The sequence below is a fragment of the Gracilinanus agilis genome, chromosome 3 (genome assembly GCF_016433145.1).
Source record: "Gracilinanus agilis isolate LMUSP501 chromosome 3, AgileGrace, whole genome shotgun sequence".
Taxonomy (NCBI): domain Eukaryota; kingdom Metazoa; phylum Chordata; class Mammalia; order Didelphimorphia; family Didelphidae; genus Gracilinanus; species Gracilinanus agilis.
In genome coordinates this window covers 44,913,663-44,938,676 of record NC_058132.1, presented here as the reverse complement: position 1 = coordinate 44,938,676, position 25,014 = coordinate 44,913,663, and the positions used below count along the sequence as shown (strand labels likewise).

At 38.6% G+C, this 25,014-nt stretch overlaps 1 protein-coding gene across 1 annotated transcript in view; it reads right to left on the bottom strand.

Annotated features, from left to right (window-relative positions):
• Window positions 1–3,734: 3,734 nt before the first annotated feature.
• RBP7 (retinol binding protein 7) overlaps window positions 3,735–25,014 on the bottom strand; it is a 37,609-nt gene continuing 16,329 nt past the window's right edge. Inside the window, exons 2-5 of the mRNA XM_044668669.1 lie at window positions 23,890–23,953; window positions 5,194–5,372; window positions 4,992–5,093; window positions 3,735–3,978 (exon numbers count right to left, since the gene is read on the bottom strand). Of these exons, the coding sequence (XP_044524604.1) occupies window positions 3,928–3,978; window positions 4,992–5,093; window positions 5,194–5,372; window positions 23,890–23,953 (396 nt within the window). The 3' untranslated portion in view covers window positions 3,735–3,927. The remainder of the gene's footprint in view (window positions 3,979–4,991; window positions 5,094–5,193; window positions 5,373–23,889; window positions 23,954–25,014) is intronic.

Genomic DNA, 25,014 nt, shown 5'->3' with positions numbered 1-25,014 from the left:
AGAATGGCAGTTAAGGGATTCCTTACCAATAATTTATATTTATTGATTACCAATAATTGGAATATAAATAGAAATTACCAATAATTTTTTAAAAAACTTACCTCCTATCTTAGAATCGATACCAAGCCTGGTTCTCTATCCACTGAGGCACCTAGCTGCTCTCTTCTACCTTAGTCTCAATTTTTTTATTTTATTTTTTTAATAATTTTTTATTTTTAGAAAAATTTTCCATGGTTACATAATTCATGTTTTTACTTTACCCTTCACCCCCTCAACCCCTCCCCCACCGTAGCTAACTCACATTTCCACTGGTTTTAACATGTTTGTTCAGTAAAGACTTATTTACATATTATTGATAGTTGCATTGGTGTGGTCTTTTTGGGTCAACATCCCCAATCATGTCCTCATCAAACCAAGTGTTCAAGCAGTTGTTTTTCTTCTGTGTTTCCACTCCTGTAGTTCTTCCTCTGAATGTGGGTAGCGTTCTTTCCCATAAATCTCTCAGAATTGTCCTGGGTCATTGCATTGCTGCTAGTACAGAAGTCCATTACATTCTATTTTACTACAGTGCATCAGTCTCTGGGTACTAATAATTAGAGAAATACAAATGAAAACAACTCTGAGGTATTACCTCACACCTAGCAGATTGGCTAAAATGATAGCAGGGGAGAGTAATGAATGTTGGAAGGGGTGTGGCAAAATTGGGACATTAATGCATTGCTGGTGGAGTTGTGAACTGATCCAACCATTCTGGAGGGCAATTTGGAATCATGCTCAAAGGGCTATAAAAGAATGCCTGCCCTTTGGCCCAGCCATACCATTGCTGGGATTGTACCCCAAAGAGATCATAGATAAACAGACTTGTACGAAAATATTTATAGCTGCGCTTTTTGTAGTGGCAAAAAACTGGAAAATGAGGGGATGTCCTTCAATTGGGGAATGGCTGAACAAATTGTGGTATATGTTAGTGATGGAATACTATTGTGCTGAAAGGAATAATAAACTGGAGGAATTCCATGTGAACTGGAAAGACCTCCAGGAACTGATGCAGAGTGAAAGGAGCGGAGCCAGTCTCAATATTTTTTTAACCCTTACTTTCCATCTTAGAATCAATACTAAGTATAGGTTCTAAAGTAGAAAAATGGTAAGGGCGAGGTAATTGGGGTTAAGTGACTTGCCCAGGATCACACATCTAGGCAGTCTGAGGCCAACTCACATTTCTCCAGGAGGTTGTTCCAAACTACTATACTTCTCTCTCTAACATCCCACCACTACCCTCCACAGCCCTGCCTCCTCTTCCAGAGGACTTCAGACTTTATTGAAAGAAGAGGTGTGGAGAGCTCTCTCTCTTTCTCATCATCTACACCTCAAATCCCTTCTATGTCCTGAATTCTCCTTTTTGTCTTTTTCATTTTTTATCTCAGAGGATGAACTGGCCTTCTTCTTGAGGTCTAACCAGATCCCTTATGCCTTTGATCTCATCTCCAGGAACTGACTATTGATTATTCTTTCACTTTAATCTTCAGTTCCTTCCTCTTTGGGAGTTTCTTCTCTAGTATCTGTTAAATGGTTCAGGACTTTCAAAGATCTGTGATCTTAAGACATGGGTAATTGATCCAGTGTTGCCATTTGCAGCTCATTCATTCTGACCCTTCGCAGAAAATTTATGCCTGTTTTTTCCAGTAAATCCATTCCAGGGGGTATACCCAAAGTCTCTATCTCCTGACTTTTTTTTATTTAAGCACCATTCCTCAGTGCTTCTATCCTCTCAAAAGATTGTCCAATAGCTTTCATCCTGTTTACAGCTAAAAGGTCATAGGAAACATTCTCTACTCACTACTTGTTTACCTCATCACTGCTCAGATATTCCTTTGTCCTATGGCTTCTGACCATACCATGATACAATCATCAAAACTTTAAAAGCCTACTCTGTACCAGGTGCTGGGATACAAAAACAATAATGAGGTAATCCCTTCTCTCCAGGTGCTTATGTTCTAGCAAAGGGAGATAACATGTACATACATCTTGTTGTTTAGTCATTTCAGTCATGTCAGACTCTTCATGACCTCTTTTGGGGTTTTCTTGACAAAGATACTGGAGTGGTTCGTCATTTTTTTTCAGCTTATTTTGCAGATGAGGAAACTGAGGCAGACAGAGCTAAATGACTTTTTCAGGGTCACATAGGCAGTATCTGATTTAAACTGGAGTCTTCCTGACTCCAGATCTGGACCTTAATTTACTGCACCTATCTAGTTGCCCCTGTACATATATGTAGGTATGTGAAAAATAGATTTAAGATCATTTAGGTTGTAGTATCTACCATAGGTGGGCTAAGGGCTATCCTTAGCCCTCTGACAAACAGAACATATATATAGAGATAAGATTTCTGATTGCCCGAGAGACCTCTGAACCCATGAACAATGTTTATGGAGAGACAAGGAGAAATATAAAGAAAGGGAGATGGGCAAGGAAAAGAAAGACTTTGAATGGAGACCCAGGTACATGGGAATGAGTCAATACCATTGTAAAGACCCAGAAATAAGAAAAAAAAAAAAAAGGTGTTGAACAGCAAAACAGATATGTTTCATTCACTATTAAGTGTTTTATTGGGAGTCCAAGAACCAGGGTTCAAATCCCACCTCTGTCTCTTGTATGGTGCTGGGTGAGTCACTTCTGTAAAAGGTAAAAAAATTATGATTGGACTGAATATTAAGAGTTTTGGTTGCCAGGAATTGATTACTCAATTCCAAAATGAAAAACTCAAGTCAGAATGACTTTTATGGTAGTTTATTTACAAATAGGAAGAGAGAGTGAAAGTAAGAAAATCAGAGAGAGAGAGAGAGAGATAATTACTCCAGCCTGGTTTAAACCAGGAAGGGCTTCAGAGGCCCCAGAAAAGTGGGTCTCAGAGGTTAATTAAACCAGGCTTCTAGCCACGAGGCCTCCTCTAAGACAAGGGGCCTCTCCAGAGGCTAGTGCCTCCAGAAAAGCCAAGGGAAAGGGAGTCAGCATTTCTCACTCACCCACGTGGCAGTCCTAAGGAGAAATATAAAGCAGTCCAAGGTCCTCAGCCAGTGCTCCTCCAGGATCCAGTTCAAGGCAAAGGAGAGCCTACAACTCGAGCTCAGAACTCCCAAGAAGAGCTCATAGGAAGTTGTAACTCCTTTTAAAGGCACTTCTTTTGCGTCACTTCCTGTGTCTACCTCCCACTTTACATGTACCAATTACAGCTTAAACTTTGCTTAGGACTGCCCAGATGGCAGTCAGTCGATTCTGATTCATCACCCACTTTTGCACATGTGGTTTGCAGACCTCTCCCACTTAGGATAAATGGAGTGTGTACACTTTTTGTGATTGAATCTAAAAATGGACAGGGGAGAGTTAATCCTATCCTCACACTTCCTTTAAAAAAACACCATTACTTTCTATCTTTGTAACAATTTTAAGACAGAAGGGCAACAGCTAGGCAAACAGGGTTAAGTGACTTGCCTAAGGTCTAGAAGTGTCTGAGGTCAAATTTGAATCCAGGTCTTCCCAACCCCAGGCTTGGTGTTCTCTCCACTATGCCACCTAGCTGTCCTTTGAATCACTTCCCTTTCTGGGGCTTCACCTTCTTTATCTGTAAAATGATAGGGTTGGACTAGATAGCCTCTAAGGTCTCTTTCTCCTCTCTACCCAGGATCCTATGATGCCTTCGGACTCTTCTGTTAATAAATAACAACAGAGTCCTTGAGTGGTTTAAAAAAAGTTTATTATAACTGACCAGACTGAGGCTGTGATCTTCTACCCAAGCTCCTTGATAAAAGGAAAAAAAAGAGAAAGACAGCTTTGGGCTCCATGAACCCTTGCAAAGTTGTCTGGTCCTGGTTCAATGAAAACAGCAGTGTCCTCAGGGTGGGTGTATAGACATAGCTTTAGTTTTCTCCCTCAGGCTCTTTGGAATCTCTGTTTGCACACTTGACCTTCACAGAACATTTCCTGGAATCAGAGGTGGAAGGGAAGGACAAGGTCAGGGGAGAAAGGGAAAAAAAACTGAAATCGGCCCTTGAGAACACAATCTCATCCCTGAGATCTTCAATGGATTCATAGTCAAGCTTGGCCATGAGTCAAGGGACTCTGTACCAGGGCACATTACATAGGATTTAGGCAAGAGCCCTTTATCTCTATTTCTTTGTCATGAGGGCAAGTTCTAAAGAGAAAAGGGGGAAAAGAAGGAAGCATAGTAAGCAGATAATGCAATGTAAATAAAAAGAATACATGCACCATCAAACGCCATATTTGTCTGCCATTGCATACGAGATCCCTGTTTTGTGAGTAGTTTTTGTATGTGTATTGATTAAAGGGAGGAATTTCCATGCATGAATTTCCTTTTCCAATTAAATCACTGTTTGGGGGATGGCTGTGGAAGGGAGATAGAGAAACTAGAAGTCACTACCTTATAATTTAGGTTTAGGTTTTTCATCTTTTGTGTGTGTGTGTGTGTGTGTGTGTGTGTGTGCGTGCGTGTGTGTGTGTGTGTAGCCTAAGCAAAAATCTCTCTTTAACAGTAGAGATCCCCCCACTTTTTTTTAACCTTTACTTTCCATCTTAGAATTAATTCTACGATGGAAGAGTGGCAAAGGTGAGGCAATTGGGGTTAAGTAACTTGTCCAGGATCATACAGCTAGGAAGTGTCTGAAGCCAGATTTGATACAGCAAGGATTTTGTGTGTGTGTGTGTGTGTGTGTGTGTGTGTGTGTGTGTGTGTGTGTGTAATGGACCCTTTGACAGTCAGTCTGGTGAAGCCTATGAACTTCTCAGAATTATGTTTTTAGAAGACATAGGATTACAAAGGAAACCAACAATTAGTAAGAAATATGTAATTTTTTCCCCATCCAAATTGATGGACCCCTGAAATCTATCCCCAAATCTATTCTCTAAAAGGGGGTCAGTGGACCCCAGATTGAGAAAGCCTGCCTTCCCATAAGAGGGAATATATATTTCATAAATACCAGGCATAATTCGTCCCCTTCAATCCAGTGGGTCCAACCTCGGTTCGTCTTTTCCCCCTTCTGGACACAGGTGAGTCTGTCATTGTCCCAGGTGACCAAACTCTATAGTAAGAGAAAGGATAAGGTTTGGTCCAGGGAACGAAGGCTTCCGGGCCAGAAGAGTTCTTAAGTATCAGTTACCAGCAACTTTCTCCATCCTTACCTTGCATTTCCTGTTATCTAGGCCTTTGGTATCCTCATCAAATTCTTCTCCCACTTTAAACTGGATGAGGTAGTTCCGGAAGGTGCTGAGTGTATGGATAGTGAAGCTGTCGCCATCTTGTTCGATCACTTTCTGTGGCTTCAGCATCTTTGCTACTTTCCGTGTGGCAAAGTCAATGCCTTGAAAATAAATGAAGAAAAATCTCAATTGCCAAATCTGGCTGATTTGAAGACGGGTAATAACTTGGCAGTTGACTCAAAAATAGCCTAGTTTGTGCCCAAGAGAGTCAGAGCCATCTGTTGCCACTATCAGACACTTGTGGGAAGTTTCAGGTCTAGCCTCTCAAGAGCTCATCAGAAGGAGAGCAAGTGAGAACTGATGGATTAAGGAATCCTGACAAAGCTAAAGAGCAGGGCTGCTTCCTTTTCACTGTGTGTCCCTGACTCCGTGGCAGTCTGCTGAAGCCTATGGACCCCTTCTCAGAATATTGTTCCCAACTGCATAGAATAAAATGTCCCATAAGTCTTGGTGCAGATGGCTCTAAGACTTTTGGAACACCTTGTCAATTCTAATGAAATATAATTACTGAGATATTTTTTAAAACAATCTCATGGACTCCAGGTTAAGAACCTTTGCTATAGAGGAGGAACTCAGGAAATGTTTTGAATGGAGCAAATCACAGGAGACAGTATCTTTGGTAAATAAAGGAGTCTAGCATTTCCCCTACCAGATCTCTAGGAGGCTGTGATTTCATTTTGAAAAAATGCTTTCTATCATCATCATCATCATCATCATCATCATCATCATCATCATCATCATCATCATCATCATCATCATCATTTTCATCCTCATCTTCATCATCATCATCATCATCATCATCATCATCAGAAGTAGCCCTTACAATTAGCACTTTATGACTTGTGAAGCACTTTCCACGGGTTATTTTTAATATTCTTATTATTTTCTTATTAATTATAATAATATAATTAAATTATATAATATATAATTATATACAATATAATATAAACAATAATTTATACATAAAATATATAATTAAATTAATATTAATCAAATGAACAAAATTTAAATTAAATCAATATTCTAATTATTATGTAATTAATATACCTACTATATAATTATGTATAAAATAATTTTAGCATTCTTTTAAGAAAATTATGAGTTTCAAATTCTTTCCCCCTCCCCTAACTGAGAAGCCAAGCAATTGGATATAGATTATATTGCACCTATTTTTTTTTTAAACCCTTACCTTCTGCTTTAGAATCAGTATAGTTTTAGTTCTAAGAAAAATGAATGGTAAGGGCTAGGCAACTGAGGTTAAGTAATTTGCTCAGGGTCACACCATGAGGAAGTGCTTAAGGGCACATTTCAACCCAGAACCTCCCATCTCCAAGGTCTGGCTCTCTATTCACTGAGCCATCTAGCTGCCCCTAAATTGCACATTCTTTATGTGAATTCATTCTCTTCTGCAAGGAAGGAGAGAACTAACATCTCTTGAGATAGGAGCAACATACTTTGCCTTGTTTATTTTTACTTATTAATATAAATTCATTTAGCAATTTTTATAGCTATTTGTTTTTACATTGTCCCCATTTCTCTCCAAAGGGCCATCTCTTGTAACCAAAAGAAAATTTTTTCAAGAGATTAGCTAGACAAAAAGACTAAGGAAGAGGGCAGTTGGGTGGCTCAGTGGATTGAGAGTCAGGCCCAGAGACAGAAGGTCCTGGGTTCAAATCTGACCTCAGATACTTCCCAGCTGTGTGACCCTGGGCAAGTCACCCCCACTGCCTAGCCCTTACTACTCTTCTGTCTTAGAACCAATACCCAGTAGTCTAAGACAGAAGGGAAGGGTTTAGAAAAAGAAGACTAAGGAATACAACTGAGTATATGAAGTATTGCATACCCATAGACCAGTACACCTCTGCAAAGGAGGGAGGGCAGGGTATGCTTTCCTCCTCTATAATCTCAGTTTAGTTTTTTAGGTTGTTTCTTTCATTCACATTTTGACTGGTTCTCCATCCTCCATTTTCTTTTTAAAAATTCTTTCTCCCAGAATGCTATCCACATCCAAAGAAAGAACTGTGGGAGTAGAGACACAGAAGAAAAACACATAATTGATCACATGGTTCAATGGGGATATCATTTGAGATTCTGGCTTTAAATAATCACTCTATTGCCAATATTAATAATATGGAAATAGGTTTTGAACTATGATACATGTAAAACCCAGTGGAACTGCTTGTTGGCCCTGGGAGGGGGAGAGAAGAGAGGATGGAGAGAACATGAATCATGTAACCATGGAAAAATATTCTAAATAAATTAAATAATTCTAAAAATTAAAAAAATTCTTTTTCCCAGGGACTCATTTATTGAATACAGGCACGTCTGGAAATTAAGATGACGTATTAACAAAAGTGTATTACTAATTCAGTTCATATTATTTAGATCATAAAACTAAATAAACCTGGAAAGGAACCCATAAGCACGCTTGTTGTTGTCATTTGTCCTTCATTTTCAAAAAGGCCCAATGACATCATGGAACGATGACTTGATTTTCTCATTTGTGACTTAATTTATGTGTCAAGTTGTACAAAGTTATCAGTCTCAACTCTCTCTTCCAGAGTTATCAAAGCATTCTAGTCATCCTACAGAAGAGGAAACTGAGGCCCTGGCAGTGTTAGAAATCTCTGGGCCACAATTCTGAGCTGAAAATCCAAATTTTAATCGTAGTAAATGAAAGTCGGAGGTCTCACCACAACTTTAAATGTTCCGACAGTGTATTTTATAGGTTTTTGACAGTAAATTAGCGTAAGTCATTAACAAGGCAGAAAGTACATCAAGAAACTTGCAATGGTATTTGGGAACAAGGGCTTGGAACGTCTGATAGGAAGACGAAGTTGTAAATTTAGTATATGGTTAAGATAAGAAAATGTAATGAATCCTCTAGAACTTATCATACTCCTTAGGTCAAAGTAACCTTTCTTGGCCTTAATACTTTGGGGAGCTAACAGGTGGCCTAAATCTTCAAAGGATCAAACAAACCCTGGACATGCCAGAGTTGTCTTCCTGTGATCTCATCAGGCCAGCTGTCCACTGGTCATTCCCAGGGAGCCCAGCTCCTTCTGCAAGGGTTTCTGCTTCCTTAGATAACTACACAGACCTCAAGTTTTATTCCTTCAACAGAAGCTCTACTATATTTAGTTACTCTAATATTCTAATATGCCAAACTATATCCTATCTAATACTATGGTTACTATTCTATTATTATCATTGCCACCTAATATGCAGTTTACTAACTGGATCTAACTTTTTCTAAAAATCATGGTTGCAGTTACTTATCTAAAGAATTATGTGTGATCTCTTGGTTTATGATCATTAATATAAAATTTAAATATAATATATTAAATTATATATTAAATATAATGTATAATAAAATGTGAAATAAAATAAAAAATTATTTTAAAAAATTTTCCTTTCAGTAGATGAAGTCACCTTCTAAGACCACACAGGTATTAAGCCAATCAGTCAACTCGCACTTAACTAAGCAACTATGTGCCAGGAACTGGGCTAAGAGTTAGGGTATAAACAAAGGGCAAATATAGTTTCTGCTCTCAAAGAGTTCACAATCTAATTCACGCAAACAAGAGAAATACAGTATAAGCAGGGTATTATCTCCTAGGGAAGACATCAGTATTTAGAGGAAACAGGAGAGACTTCTTGGAGGAGACAAGACTGAAGGGAAGTCAGAGAAGCCAGGATGAGGAGGTGAGGAATCAGGATTCAAAGCTAAGTCCTTTAAACCTGTGTTCTTTCCATTTACACCATTTTTCCTCTTAATATACAAGCAGCAGACCAGAATTTGAACCCAGGACTTCTTATTTTAAATCTAAGATTCTTTCCACTGAGCCTCAGCTATCCCATTAAAAAAATAAATGTAGACATCACTTGGCTACTGGTCTCTTTAAAAAGATTAGCAAGTTGAAACTGATAAGATCTTTTAGGAATCTTAAGTCCATCGACCAAAAAAACCTTTTTTTTTTGCTATGTACTAAGATATAGAGTTAGAGCATCTAGATTAATGATGGAGAACCTTTTAGAGATTGAGGGGGGCCCAAACTACAACCCTCATACCACATGTGAGCCTCTCCTCCCTCTCTCATGTTACCCCAACCAGGGGAGGAAGGAGGTGCTCCCATTAGGCTGCTGGGCAGAGGGGTGGATGATGAGAGAAATGTCCTCAGGTACCCATGGAGATGGGGAAGGGAGCAGCCCCCTCTGGCACATGTGCCATAAGTTCGCCACCATGGATCTAGATGGTGCAATAGATAGAGTGTCAAGCCTGGTGTCAGGAAAACCTGAGCTCAAATTTGACTTCAGACATTTACTAGCTGTGTGACTCTGGGCCAGCCACTTAGCCTTGTTGGCCTCAGTTTCCTCATCTGTCAAATGAACTAGAGAATGAAATGGCAAAGCACTCCAGTAACTTCGCCAACAAAATCCCAACTGGGGTCATGAAGAGTGAGACAAGCCTGAAGTGACTGAAAAAGATATGGGAATAGACAAAAATGCAGTAGGATTTCTTTTCTTTCTTCAAGGAACACATATTTTGCAAGTTGGGAAGCCAACCCGCACATCTCTAAGTATATACAGATAAAGCCACATCTTAAATAGCCATTAGGGATTCTGGACAATGACGTTATATGTTTAAGAGGATCACAAAGAATTGTTAGGAAAGAGCATCTTTGCTGGAATGGTTTATCCCCTTCTTGAGGGAAGCTGAGAGGCTGTAACTGCTGTCCTAAAGAGAAAAGCCTCTTTCACTGTCACCCTAAGAAGAAAAGCTGAGTTAAGTATCCTTCCTGCTGAGAATTGAAATTACAGTTAGTCACCATTAGAGAAAAGAGTGTGAGGCACTTTAAGAGAGCTGAAGGAATGCCATTAAAATTTTTTTAATTAATTAATTTTAGAATATTTTCCCACAGTTACATGATTCGTGTTCTTTCCCACCCTCTTCCCCCATCCTGGAGCCAACGAGCAATTCCACTGGGTTTTATATGTGCCACTGTTCAAAACCTATTTCCAGGCGGCAGCTGGGTAGCTCAGTGGATTGAGAGTCAGGCCTAGAGACGGGAGGTCTTAGGTTCAAATCCGGCCTCAGCCACTTCCCAGCTGTGTGACCCTGGGCAAGTCACTTGACCCCCACTGTCCACCCTTACAACTCTTCCACCTTAGAACCAATACACAGAAGTTAAGGGTTAAAAAAACAAAACCTATTTCCATATTATTCTTATTTGCAATAGAGGGATCTTTTAATGCCAAAACCCCAATCATGTCCTCATCGAACCTATGTTTTTTTTAAGGAATGCCATTTTGAGGAGAATTGAGACAACTGGAGAAATCTCTGGACTGACAAGCACCTGACAGAGTCAACATCAGTTGCTGGTTGGCGATAGAATTCCAGTTCAAGTCTTCTACTGCTTCTGATTTCCCAGGGGAGTCTGGTTGAGAACCCCATTACAACCATATACACTGATTAAGTATTTTCTCTTGTTTCTTCATTATCTATTACAATTTGATATTTGACTAAGCCTATAAGTTTGAGGTTTAAGAGAGGAAAATAGCTTTTATCAAAAAAAGAAAAATGAGTTTGAAAAAAAAAAAACAGATTTCCTTGTTTTTCTACACCAGAGTGGAAGCTTGACCATGTGTGTGTTTTTAGTCATTTGTTTCTGAGGTGAGTACAGAACATAATCCCTTAGATGGCCTTTGGAACCCAGAGAGATCAAGAATTAATATGGCATTGGCAAAGGCAGCTAGTTGGCTCAACAGAGAGAGCCAGGCCTGGAGAGGGGAGATCCTGGGTTCAAGTCAAGCCTCTGTATAAATGGAGATTTTGAACCTTGGACTTCATCCCCTAGAGGTCCCTTAGTATTTACCAAAATTCCTTTTAATGTGACTACCATGTTGTGTGGTCACATTTGTTTATAAGCTCTGTAATTCCTCCCTCTCACTCTCTCTTCTTCATGAGCCCAGCTGAAATTAGTTTAGCACCTTTTCACTCTAGTTTTTTATGTTAGTTTATTATTAATAAACTTTATGAAACATAATACTTAGCTTTTGTATATTAATTTTCATCTTTATACCTCACTTCTGAGCTGTGTGACCCTGGGTAAGTCATTTAACCCCAATTGCCTAGCCCTTACTCTCTCTTTGGGAACCAATACTTATTATTGATTCTAAGACAAGGGTTTAAAAATATATAAATTATTGGGCTGGGAAATAGGGTGTTTGTCTTCAAAGAGAACTCATACCCTACCCAACCTACAGGGCTCCATACTTTGTCCCCCAAATATAAAGGAAATGTAGAGTAATCTGGGGGCAAGAAGAGGTCCTAGCAGCTAGGGTAAAATCCAGCACAAATACACATGCTCACACATGTAAGAAGATTTTTAAATTAGAATAGTTATTTCCTATCAATATCAATTTATAATCCAGAGCTAACAAACAACTGACCCTGAAAGAAAAAAACAAACTCCTTATGCACATACTAGCAAGACTTTAATCCAAAAGAGAGATGATGCTGGGTAATTCCCGGTTTTTAATTCTCGTGCCAGCTGACCAATGAACATGATGTTCTAGTTGATGAGCTATGCAGAGCCCAGTACAGTTAGAACTTAGAAACATAATTATTCCCCAGCCTTCCTAGAAAGACGTCACGAGGACTGCTCTTCATTTCAATATGTGACTTGCAGGGTAAATAGCTGCAATACAGACCCTGGTAGAAACACCCTGCAGCAAAGATGTGTCCGTTTTCCTTGAAATAGAGATCTGAAATTCAATCTTTATCTTACCCTTCAGGTTTTTCAGGTGTTTAGGAATCAGTGTTTTAAAAAATTTTCTTACTTCATTCCAGTAACAAATTTATACATAAGTTTTCCAAGATTACATGATTCATCTTGTCTCCTGTCCCTTCTTCCCTCCCCTCTGCCTGGAGTTGACAAGCAATTCCACTGGGTTATACATGTATTATCACTCAGAACCTGTTTCCATTTTATTAATTTTTGTAAGAGTAATCTTATAAAACCAAAACCCCAAACCATATACCCATATTAACAAGGGAAAAACCATGCTTTTCTTCTGCATTTTTATTCCCTTTCTCTAAATATGGAAAGCATTCTTTCTTGCGAGTTCCTCAGAACTGTCCTGGGTCAATGTATTGTAGTACCAAAGCCTGGTTCTGCTTATTTCACTCTGCATCAGTTCATGAAAGTCTTTCCAGCTCTTTCTGAAATCATCCTGTTCATCATTCCTTACAGCACAATAGTATTCCATCACCATCATATATCACAGTTTGTTCAGCTATTCCCCAACTGAGGGACATCCTTTTAGTTTCCAATTCTTTGTCACCACAAAAAGAACTGCTATAAATATTTTTATACAAGTAGGTCCATCCCCATTTTTTTAAATCTCTTTGGGGTACAAATCTAGGAGTGGTATTACTGATTCAATGGGCATGCATTCTTTTAAAGCCCTTTGGGCATAAAGGAATCAGCATTTTTAAAGAATCCTGTGTGTATTACTCTGGTATGACATCATGGATACAATTGGTCTTGGACTTAGGAAGACCTAGATTTGAATACTGGTTCAGATACTTTCAGGTCATATGAAACTTGGCAAATCACTTCCACTCTCTAAACCTTAGTATTTTCATCTAGAAAAGGGGCATAATACCTTTCATTTGCCCCTTACAATGATGTGATTAGACTCAAAGGAAGTCATGAATGTAATACACTGGGAAAATTTTAGAGTTACAGAAAGGTAAATTATTATCATTATTGCCATTCATTTCCTTCTACAGGAAGCCTTCCCCAATCCCTTTTAATTCTAGTACCTTCCCTCTGTTAAGTATTTCTGGTTTATCCTATGTAAAAAAGATTGGGGCACCAGGGATATAAATGTGTCCTAATGGTTTGTGGGTACACACACTGGGTTGAAGGAGAGACAGGACTAACCAGGATAGGGAGACCAAGAATCAAGAATGGCAGTTGGCCAACTGTCACTCAGCTCACCACTAGGCCAGGGTCTATGGAACCAGCAGGCAAGGTAAAGGGTTTTTAACAGTTTTAATTATGATTTACTTATAAAGGTGGGATAGGGGATTCTACACTTAAAACTCCAAAGGACAAATCACAGGGCAAGGGGAGGATTTGTCTACTCTAATTCTAGTTGACCTAGCTAGGCAGGGCCCAAAGGAGCAGTACTGGAGTCACTGGGAGTCTGCTTCAAACCTGGTTCCAGCCAGGCTTGACCAGCACAGCTAAAGGGGCTGAGGGTGGCTTTGAGGGTTCTCATGGTAATCCAAAGATGATCACTGGATGCCAAAAGCCAAGGTGGTCCAAGGTATCCAAGTAGAGAGAGTGTGCTTGAGTTGCTGTCCACCAGATCCCAAACCCCTCCTCCACTTGATGCAGCTCTGCAGGCCTTGTCCACTTGCTGAAAGCCACCATCACTCAGGATCCCAGGGAATCAGGATGCAGATCTGAGATCTCCCATGGCAAGCAACAGTTTGTGCCAACCACTAATGGAGTCTCTCTCAGAGGACAAGCAACTTCCTGCTCCTTCATTTCATCTTGGAATGCTCCAGCCCTTCCTGCTAGGTCCATATAAACTATATGTAACTAATCTTCCTCACAACACCTATGTATAGCTCATTTCTACATATTTGTTTATATGTTGTCTCCCCATTAGACTGTAAACTTCTTGAAAGCAGGGAATCTTTTGCCTCTTTTTGTATCCCCAGCATTTAGCACAGTACCTGGCACATAGTAGATGCTTCATAAATGTTTATTGATTGATAAAGAAATGAAAATTCCCTTCTTATGGTTAAAGGAGTTGTTAAATTGTTCCAGTATCTTCCATATTTGTTAAATATTGAAGCGCTAAATTCCTCTGTATTTTTTAAACCCTTACCTTCTCTCTAAGAAGCAATACTAAGCATTGATTCCAAGGCAGAAAAGTGGTAAGGGCTAGGCAATTAGGGTTAAGTACCTCTCCCTATATTTTCATTTCAAGATGTTGAAAGGACAGCTGGTTGGTTCAGTGGATTGAGAACAGGCCTAGAGATGGGAGGTCCTGGGTTCAAATCTGACCTCAGACACTTCTAACTGTGTGACCCTGGGCAAGTCACTTAACCCCCATTGGCTTGCCTAGCCAATATACAGTATTGTTTCTAAGCCAAAAGTAAGGGTTTAAAAAAAAAGATGTAGATAATATGAAGATGGGATTAACTCTTCCCCTGCCCATTTTTAGATTTAATCTCTGGAAATGTATACACCCCACTTATCTCTGAGTATGGGGAGGTCTGTGACCCATGTATGTGATAGTGGGTGATGAATCAGAATTGACCGACTTCCCCCTGGGCGGTCCTAAGCAAAATTTTAGCTATAATTGGTCCACATAAAGTGGGAGGAAGGCACAGGAAGTGATGAAAGGAAGGGTCTTTAAAAGTGGCAAGAACTTCCTGTGAGGCAGTCACGTGGGTGAGTGAAAAAGGCTGACTCATTTCCCTGGCTTGTTCTGGAGGTTCTGGCCTCTGGAGAGGCCCCTCGTCTTGGAGGAGGCCTTGTGTCTAAAACCCTTGTTTAATTTACCTCTGGGCCTCCTTTGCTGGGGCCTCTTAAGCTCTGCCTAGTTCGGAGTAAATATCTACTCTCTCTGATTTTCTTACTTTCACTGCTTCTCCTTTTGTAAATAAACTCATTTGGAATTGAGTCATAATTCCTGGCGACCACACTCTTATAAACTTATTACAGCTCTTTTATTTTTACCCCTTACATTCTGGTCTTTACATTTCTTAGGATTTTTTTCTTTTAATATCACCACCAATCTCCAATGTCCATCTTTTTTGGCAACTACCAGTAGAGACCTCCTTTGTAATGAAAAAAAAAAAAAAGGTAAGCAAAACAAACACCATTGTGTTTGATAAAGAAGGGCAGAGGCATCAAACATGGGGCCCTCAGGCTACCTGTAGCCTATAACATTCCTATGTGAGGTCCAGACCAGATTAAAATCCAGTTCCTATCTGTTTTTAATGTACTAATAAAAAAAGGAATATATAAACACTCCATGTGGTTTTAAAAGTCAGTATTGGGGGGCAGGGCAGCCGGGTGGCTCAGTGAATTGAGAGACAGGGGGTCCTGGGTTCAAATCTGAACTCAGGTGCTTTCTCTCTGTGTGACCCTAGGCAAGTCGCTTAACCCCTATTATCTAGCCCTGATTACTCTTCTGCCTTGGAACCAATACATATTATTGATTCAAAGATGAAAGGTGAGGGTTTCAGAAAATAAGTCAATATGCATATATTTGGGGGGGAGGGGAAGCTTGATGTTAAACATTTGCCAGCATATTCCTGCCTATGATTCAACTTTGACTTTTCCTTTTGAGATCATCAAAAGACAAGAAAATCATACCTAGACCCTCTGTCTAATTAGATTCCTTCTATGAGTCCTGATGATGATAAAATTCTCAGGGCTATAATATACCATCTCCCCATATAAGAAAGTCAACAATGTAACCTTATTTAGTTATTTATGATTTTGCTGTCACGTTTACCTTTTTATGCTTCTTAAATCCTAGGTTTGTATGTCAAATTTTCTATTCAGTTCTGATCTTTTCATCAGTAATATCTGATTTCATTGAAGACCTATTTTTTTTCCTATAAAATTATACTCATTTTTTCTGGTTGGGTTATTCTTAGTTATACCTAGATCCTTTGCCTTCTGGAATATGATATTCTCATCTCTTTTCTCCTTTATAGTAGTGGTTGCTAAATCTTGTGTGATACCAATTATGGTTTTTTTGGTACTTGAATTCTTTCTGGCTGAATTCTTACAGTATTTTTTATTTGACCTAGGAGCTCTGTTGTAATGTTCCCAGAAAATCCTGGATTCTTTCAATTTTCACTTTGCTCTTTGATTCTAAGAGATCTAGATCACCCATTACATCCTATTTATCATTTTTGTCATGTCAGCTTCCACAACTCTCTCATTTGTCTCTTTTCTCTCTTTAGTTAGAGTTTCCACTATAGTTCAGGCTCTTAATTTCTCTTGCCTAAAATATCATAACAGTTTATCAACTGGTCCTGAATCCTCCACATTGCGGTCAAATTTATATTCTTTTTTTTTATTTAAAATTTTTATTTTATTTTGAATATTTTCCCACAGTTACATATTTCATGTTCTTTCCCTCTCCCCCAAACTCCCCCACCCCTCTGTAGCCAACTCACAATTCCACTGGGTTTTACATGTATCATTGATTAAGACCTAATTCCATGTTATTGATAGTTGGATTAGTGTTATCGTTTAGTGTCTACATCCCCAATAATATTCCCATCAACCCATATATTCAAGCAGTTGTTTTTCTTCTGTGTTTCTGCTCCCACAGTTCTTCCTCTGGATGTGGGTAGCGTTCTTTTCCATAAATCCCTCAGAATTGTCCTGGGTCATTGCATTGCTCAAATTTATATTCTTAAAACCACAAATCTGATCACATCTTGCTACCACTTAAACATTGTTAATGATTTATAAAGTGCTTAGCACATTGTCTGACACATAGTAAGCATTTAATAATTGCTTCTTCCCTTCCCATAGAATTCACTTTTATACAGATAAAGTCAGTTAATTGCTCATTGGTAGGCCAAACCAATATAATAAAAATATCAATTCTACTTAAATTGATTTATTTATTCAGTGTCAAACCAATCACATCTCCCTCCAAAGATTATTTTATAGAGCTAGAAAAAGTAATCACAAAATTCATCTGGAAGAACAAAAGATCAAGAATATCTAGAGAATTAATGGGGAAAAAATGATATGAAAGAAGGTGGCCTAGCAGTACCAGATCTCAAATTGTACTACAAGGTAGTATTCATCAAAACAATCTGGTACTGCTTAAGAAATAGAGTGGTGGATCAGTGGACTAAAATTAGGTACACAATGGTAAAAGAAGATAGTAATCTTTTTTTTTTAACCCTTACTTTCTGTTTTTGTAACAACTCTAAGAAGGGTAATCAGGGCTAAGTGACTTGGCTAGGGTGACATACCTAGGAAGTGTCTGAGGCCTGATTTGAACCCAGGACCATCCAACTCCAGACCTGGTCCTTTATCCATTGTACCACTCAGCTATCCCTGACCATAGTAATCTAATGTTTGATAAGCCCAAAGATCCTTGCTTCTGGGAGAAGAACTCACTATTTGACAAAAACTGCTAGGAAAACTAGAAAGCAATTTGGCAAAAACTAGGTGTAGACCAACATCTCATACTGCATATACCAAGATATGGTCAAAATGGGTACATGACTTGGACATAAACAATTTAGAGGAGTGTGAAAGAATTTATCTGTCAGATTTATGGAAAGATAGGAGGAAAGGGAAGAATTTATGACCAAAAAAGAGATAGAAAACATTATGAGACATAAAATGGATAATTTTAATTATATTAAATTTAAAAGGTTTTGTACAAATAACAACAACACAACCAAGATTAGAAGGGAAGCAGAAAACTGAGGGAAAATGTTTACTGTCAAGTTTCTCAGATTAAAGCCTCTACTATATAGAGCTCTCTAATATTGTAGAGAATTGAGTCAAATTTATAAGAATACAAGCCATTCCCCATTTGATAAATGGTCAGAGGATATGAACAGGTAGTTTTCAGATAAAGAAATCAAGACTACCCATAGTCATATGAAAAAAACTATTCTAAATCACTCTTGGTTAGAGAAATGCAAATTAAAACAATTCCAAGTTACCATCTCACACCTATCAGATTGGCTAATATGACAGAAAAGGAAAATGACAAATGGTGGAGGGGGATGTGGAAAAACTAGTTTACTATGTACTGGTGGTGGAGTTGTGGACTGATTTAACCATTTTGGAGAGTGGTTTGGGACTATGCCGGAAGGACTATAAAACTATACATATCTTTTGGTCCAGAATACCATTAAGACATCTATAGCTCAAAGATATTTTTATCTTCAACAATAATATTACTGATAATAATAAAAAATACAGACATACTTTTTTAAGGGAGAGGGAGGACTTATTTTTTTTAAACCCTTAACTGCTATCTTAGGATCCATCCTAAGTATTGGTTCCTAGGCAGAAGAACATTAAGAGCTATGTAATGGAGTTCAAGTGACTTGCCCAGGGTCACACGATTAGTAAGTGTCTAAGGCCAGATTTGAACCCAGGATCTCCTAGGCCTAGTTCTCAATCTAATGAGCCACCTAGCTGCCCCCTGTGGGGACTTATTTGTACAAAAATATTTATAGCAGCTCTTTTTGTGGTTGCAAAGAATAGGAAATTGAGAGAATGTCCATCAATTAGGAAATGGTTGAACATGTTTTGGTATATGATTGTAATGGAATACTATTGTGCTATAAGAAATGACAAGCAGGAGGATTTCAGAAAAACCTGGAAAGACCTGAATGAACTGATATAAAGTGAAATGAACAGAACCAGGAGGACATTATAGACAGTAACAACAATATTGTATGATGACCAACTATGAACAACTTAGCTATTCTCAGCAATACAATGGTCCAAGAGAACTCAAGTTTTAGAAAAAAATGTTAAAAATTGTTATTACATGTAAGTTGAAAAAATATTAAACATAAAAGGAAAAAAACCTCATTTTCCTTCAAGGGCCTGTTCAAGTAAAACCTCCTACCTGAAGCCTTCTCTGATTTTCCTCAATACTTAGTGCTATCTCTCCTTCATATTACCATGTTTTTAATTCATCCAGGTTATATGCTATATAGTAGCATATAGTTATACAGCAGAACGTAAGTTTTTTGTGGGCTGGGATCAATTTTTTATTTATTATTTCCATTGCATACTCCAATGTAGTATGTATGTGTTAAATAAGGTTTATTGATTTCCAATTGTTTTTTTTTTCCTTTCCTTTCCTTTCCTTTCCTTTCCTTTCCTTTCCTTTCCTTTCCTTTCCTTTCCTTTTTCCTTACCCTTAACTTTTGCATATTGGCTCCTAGGTGGAAGAGTGGTAAAGGTGGGCAATGGGGGTCAAGTGACTTGCCCAGGGTCACACAGCTGGGAAGTGTCTGAGGTCGGATTTGAACCTAGGACCTCCTGTCTCTAGGCCTGACTCTCAATCCACTGAGCTACTTCCAATTGTGCTTTTTCTATTTAAAAATATTCACATGATATACTTAAAATTATATATCCATGATGCCTTTTGAATAACCATATTTATTTTTTTACCTCATTATTTACTTACCCTATTATTTACTTATTTAGCTTATTGACATGGCTTGGCTTTTTTTTTTTTAAACCTGGCCTATCATCTTTTTTTTTTTTTTTTTTTTTTTTTTTAAATTTTAAACCCTTAACTCCTGTGTATTGACTTATAGGTGGAAGAGTGGTAAGGGTAGGCAATAGGGGTCAAGTGACTTGCCCAGGGTCACACAGCTGGGAAGTGTCTGAGGCCGGATTTGAACCTAGGACCTCCCGTCTCTAGGCCTGACTCTCAATCCACTGAGCTACCCAGCTGCCCCCTCTGGCCTATGATCTTAATGATTTAATGAACTCTTCAAGAAATTTCCTCAGGAGCAGTTAGGTGGTTGGACACCTTCCTACTTGTATGACCCTGGACAAGTCACTTAACCTCCATTGCCTACCCCTTACCACTCTTCTGCCTTAGAACCAATACACAGTACTGATTCTAAGATGGAAGTTAAGAGTTGAAAAAAAAAATTTTTTTTAAAGATGGATAATAGGGGGCAGCTAGGTGGATACTTCTTAGCTGTGGGGCCTTGGGAAAATTACTTAATCTCCATTGCCTAGCCCTTACCACTTTTCTGTATTGGAATCAATACTTAGTACTGATTGTAAGATAAAAGGTAAGTGGTTTTTGTTTGTTTTTTTTTAAAGAAGTTTCCTCTAGTCATTCAGATTAGCAGCTTTTCTGCAACTTGGAGTCAGAAAGTTGCCTGGAAGTATCGAGATGTTAAGTGACTTGCCCAGGATCATATATTGAAAATGTGTCAGAGGGATGGCTTGATCCTTGACTCAGGAGCCCAGCTTTCTTTCCAATACTCTTTTTTCTAATCTTTAGATGCTAGAGGATATTATTTAGTCTGATCACAGACCTACTTCTGAACTTGTTCAGAGAGATGAAGACTGACACTGAACCTCTCTGGGCTTGCTCAAACTGGAAACTTGAATGGATAAAATCACCAGTAAAACAAACAGAACCCAGAGCCTATCTGTAACATTAAGACCCTTAGAGAGCTCTCTCAGCTGTATTTTTAAAAACATGCATTGTAAAAAAGACTATGCATTTTATGTAACTGAAATAATAATTATACTTTTAGTTACTCATTTTAACATTCATGTTTTACAATGTTGAGTTCCAAATTCTTTCTCCCTTTAGCCCCTTCCCCATCTATTGATAAAGCAAGGAATATGATATCAATTCTATTGTATATATATATGGAGCTATACCTTTGTTGATATATAGTTATGTGTGTATACATATACATACATATATGGGTATATATAGACATATACAGGGAGGGATATATTTGGAAATAAGTGTTATAAAATGTATATTATATATGTATATACAGATATGTGCTATATCTCTTAGTACAGTGCCAAGCACATAGTAAGACCTGAATTAATGCTTCTGGACTTGCCTTGCCTTCTCCTATTGTGAAAGGGAATTCTTTATTCTCTTTGTCTATTTTTAAATTAATCAACCAAAAGTTTAAACACCCTTACTTAACACTAAGTAAGGGAGTTCCCAAGTCACTTACTAAAATGGGTGACAACTTCAGAAACTTGTGAATCTTTTGATAAGAATTTACATATAAAGCAGCAGTCATCAAAACGGTATGGTACTGGCTAAGAGATAGAAGGATCAGTGGAATAGACTTGGGGTAAGTGACATCAGCAAGACAGTGTATGATAAACCCAAAGAGCCCAACTTTTGGAACAAAAATCCACTATTTGACAAAAACTGCTGGGAAATTTGGAAAACAATATGGGAGAGATTAGGTTTAGATCAGCATCTCACACCCTACACCAAGATAAATTCAGAATGGGTGAATGACTTGAATATAAAGAGGGAAACTATAAATAAGTTAAGTGAACATAGAATAGTTTACTTGTCAGATCTCTGGGAAAGGAAAGATTTTAAAACCAAGCAAGAGTTAAAGAAAATTACAAAAGGTAAAATAAATTATTTTGATTATATAAAACTAAAAAGCTTTTGTACAAACCAAAACAATGTAGCCAAGATCAGAAGGGAAACAACAAATTGGGAAAAAATCTTTATAACAAAAAACTCTGACAAGGGTCTAATTACTCAAATATATAAGGAGTTAAATCAATTATATAAAAAATCATGCCATTCCCCAATCAATAAATGGGCAAGAGACATGAATAGGCAATTTTCAGATAAAGAAATCAAAACTATCAATAAGCACATGAGAAAGTGTTCTAAATCTCTAATAATTAGAGAAATGCAAATCAAAACAACTCTGAGGTATCACCTCACACCTAGCAGATTGGCTAAAATGAAAGAAGGGGAGAGTAATGAATGTTGGAGGGGATGTGGCCAAACTGGAACATTAATGCATTGCTGGTGGAGCTGTGAACTGATCCAACCATTCTGGATGGCAATTTGGATCTATGCTCAAAGGGCTATAAAAGAATGCCTGCCCTTTGGTCCAGCCATACCATTGGTGGGATTGTACCCCAAAGAGATCATAGATAAACAGACTTGCATGAAAATATTTATAGCCACGCTTTTTGTGGTGGCAAAAAACTGGAAAAGGAGGGCATGCCCTTCAATTGGGGAATGGCTGAACAAATTGTGGTATATGCTGGTGATGGAATACTATTGTGCTAAAAGGAATAATAAACTGGAGGAATTCCATGTGAACTGGAAAGACCTCCAGGAACTGATGCAGAGCGAAAGGAGCAGAGCCAGAAGAACATTGTACACAGAGTCGGATATACTGTGGTAAAATAGAATGTAATGGACTTCTGTACTAGCAGCAATGAAATGACCCAGGACAGCTCTGAGGGATTTATCGAAAAGAATGCTACCCACATTCAGAGGAAGAACTACAGGAGAGGAAACACAGAAGAAAATCAACTGCTTGAATACATGGGTTGATGAGGACATGACTGGGGATTGAAAGTACCACACCAATGCAACTATCAACAATTTAGAAATAGGTCTTGATTAATGACACATGTTAAAACCAGTGGAAATGCATATCGGCCAGGGGAGTGGGGGAGGTTGGGGGTGAAGGGGAAAGTAAGAGCATAATCGTGTAACCAGGTTAACTTTTCTAAAATATAAATATTAATAAATGTTAAAAAAAAAAAAAGAATTTGCACCCTCAGAGTATGCAAGGTGGACCCCATTGACTAGGCAGTGCTGGGCAATTTGGAAACTGTAATTGGCCCCTGTGAAGAGGGGAAGGGACAGGAAGTGATGTGGAAAAAGAACTATAAAAAGTCCTGAACTTCCTATCCAAGGGGTCTTTGGCTTGAATCTTTGGCTTGGAGGCTCAGGTGGTGACTTGCCTCTTAGAGGTGACCTTGGCTTTTGGGACTGCTCCTTTGATTTTTGGCTTGGATCTTCTCCTTTGGAGTCCTTCTTGGGTGAGTGAGTAGCTGGCCTTCCTTTCTTGGCTTCTGGAGGGATTAGTTCCAGAGAGGTTTTCTCCTCTTAGAGAAGGCTGTTGGAGTGGAACACTGGGTCCTCTGGTCGAGGGTTAACAAGCCCTGCCAGGCTGAGCTGGGCACTGGAGCAACATTTAGTGTGATAGGCTATAGACATCTTCTCTCTTCTTCTTTCCACCTCTTTGTAATAAAACTATTAAAGTCATTTTGGCTTGAGCTATGATACTTTTAAATCAGCAACCACAATATTAATTTAGACTTCTCATATATTTAGTCAAACCCTTAATTAGATTCCTTACACTATTGAGCATATCTCTTACAAAAAAAGATTTTTTGAAAAAGAGTAGAGTTCAGCAAAACTCCAAACACATACCATCTAAGTCTACATACTTAAAAAATTTTTTTTATTTAAAAAATTTTTCCCCAAGTTACATGATTCATGTTGTCTCCCACCCCTCTTCCCTTCCTCTCCTGGAGATGACAAGCAATTCCACTGGATTATACATGTATTATCACTCAATACCTATTTCCATATCATTCGTTTTTTGTAATAGATTTATAATAATTTTGTAATCTTTTAAAACCCAAACTCCAAATCATATACTCATGTAAACAAGTGATAAATCATATGTTTTCTTCTGGATTTCTACTTCCATAGTTCTTTCTCTAGATGTGGGAAAGTCTGTATATTTTTAAAATACACTGAAATATATATATTTTAGAGCATGAAGTAGTTTTTCCATAGGTATGTAATAAAGCACATAAATATTTTTAAATCAAACTGAAGGTGGCATCCTGGACTCTTTCCTTAGCTGTTAGTTATGACGTTATTGTAATAAGCTATATCCTGCCTCTAGGTGGCGCAGTGGACAGACCATACCTCCCACACAGTGTGCTTTGTTAGCTTCTCAGGAGGATGTGTCTTACCTCCCCAGCTAGATCCTAAGTTTGATCTAATGGGTACCAGAGATTCGAGCGGATGCTAGCCCAGAATTCACCAGTTTGGTGATGTCTCTTTGCACCTGGCTCTGAACATTGGAGGAAAGAGAGATCCAGAAAAAAGCGTAACACCATCCATCTCGCACTATGTAGGGAGAAAGTGCGGTGGGGTAGGGTCCAGATGAATCCTCCGGGACTCTGGTGGGGTATGGAAGGTGAGGTATTGGGATGCTTGCAACCAGTCCCACTGCGCTTCCTGCTTGGTTTGAGACCAGGACTGGGGTGAAATATTTGAGGGAACAGGGAACTCTAGAGCACCCCGACTCTAAAGGGGACCCTAAGCTAAAGAGGAATCAAAGAGCAAGACAGGGGAGCCATGATGCTTTAAAGTTTGCAAAGAACTTGGAAAACATTATCTTACTTAATCCTCAAAATAATCCTGGGAGGTTGGTGCTCTTACTATTATTATTCTTATTTTACAATGAGAAAACTATGATTTGCCCAGAGTCACACAGTTGGGAAGTTTCTGCTGTCTTCCCGACTTCAGGTCCAATTTGTGCACTATGGCGCCACCTAGCCGCCACCTTAAAGGTTCGACCGAAGAGTTTGGACTTGCTTGTGAAGAATTGGGAAGGGGGCGGCATTGAGTGAGGATCTCCAAAATACCACTTAAACTTTGCAGCTTGTTAACCCAGAAAAAAGAACTGGCTTTACCCATAGCGCTTTGAAATTTGCAAAGTCCTTCGTATGCATTATTTTGTCTGAGTGTCACCATACTTCAGTGAGGTAGATATTCTGGTAATGGATTGTTTTCTTCATTTTACTAATGGGAAAACAAGAATTCAGACAAGTTATGATTTGCTGAAGTGAGGCTTTGTGGGATGTGGATCCAGGTCTTCCTGACTCCAGGTCCAAGGCTCTTTCAACTGAGCATACTGCATGGGGAATATCAGAACACATATACAAGCTAGGAAGCCTTTTGGAAGCCTTCAAATGCTTCCAGTCAACCCAACAGGTAGCTTGGTGGTACAACGGATAGATTTGGAGTATGGAAAATCTGAATTAAAATCTGCCCCCATGCTCGCCCTTCCTCCCTCCCTCCCTCCCTCCCTCCCTCCCTCCCTTCCTTCCTTCCTTCCTTCCTTCCTTC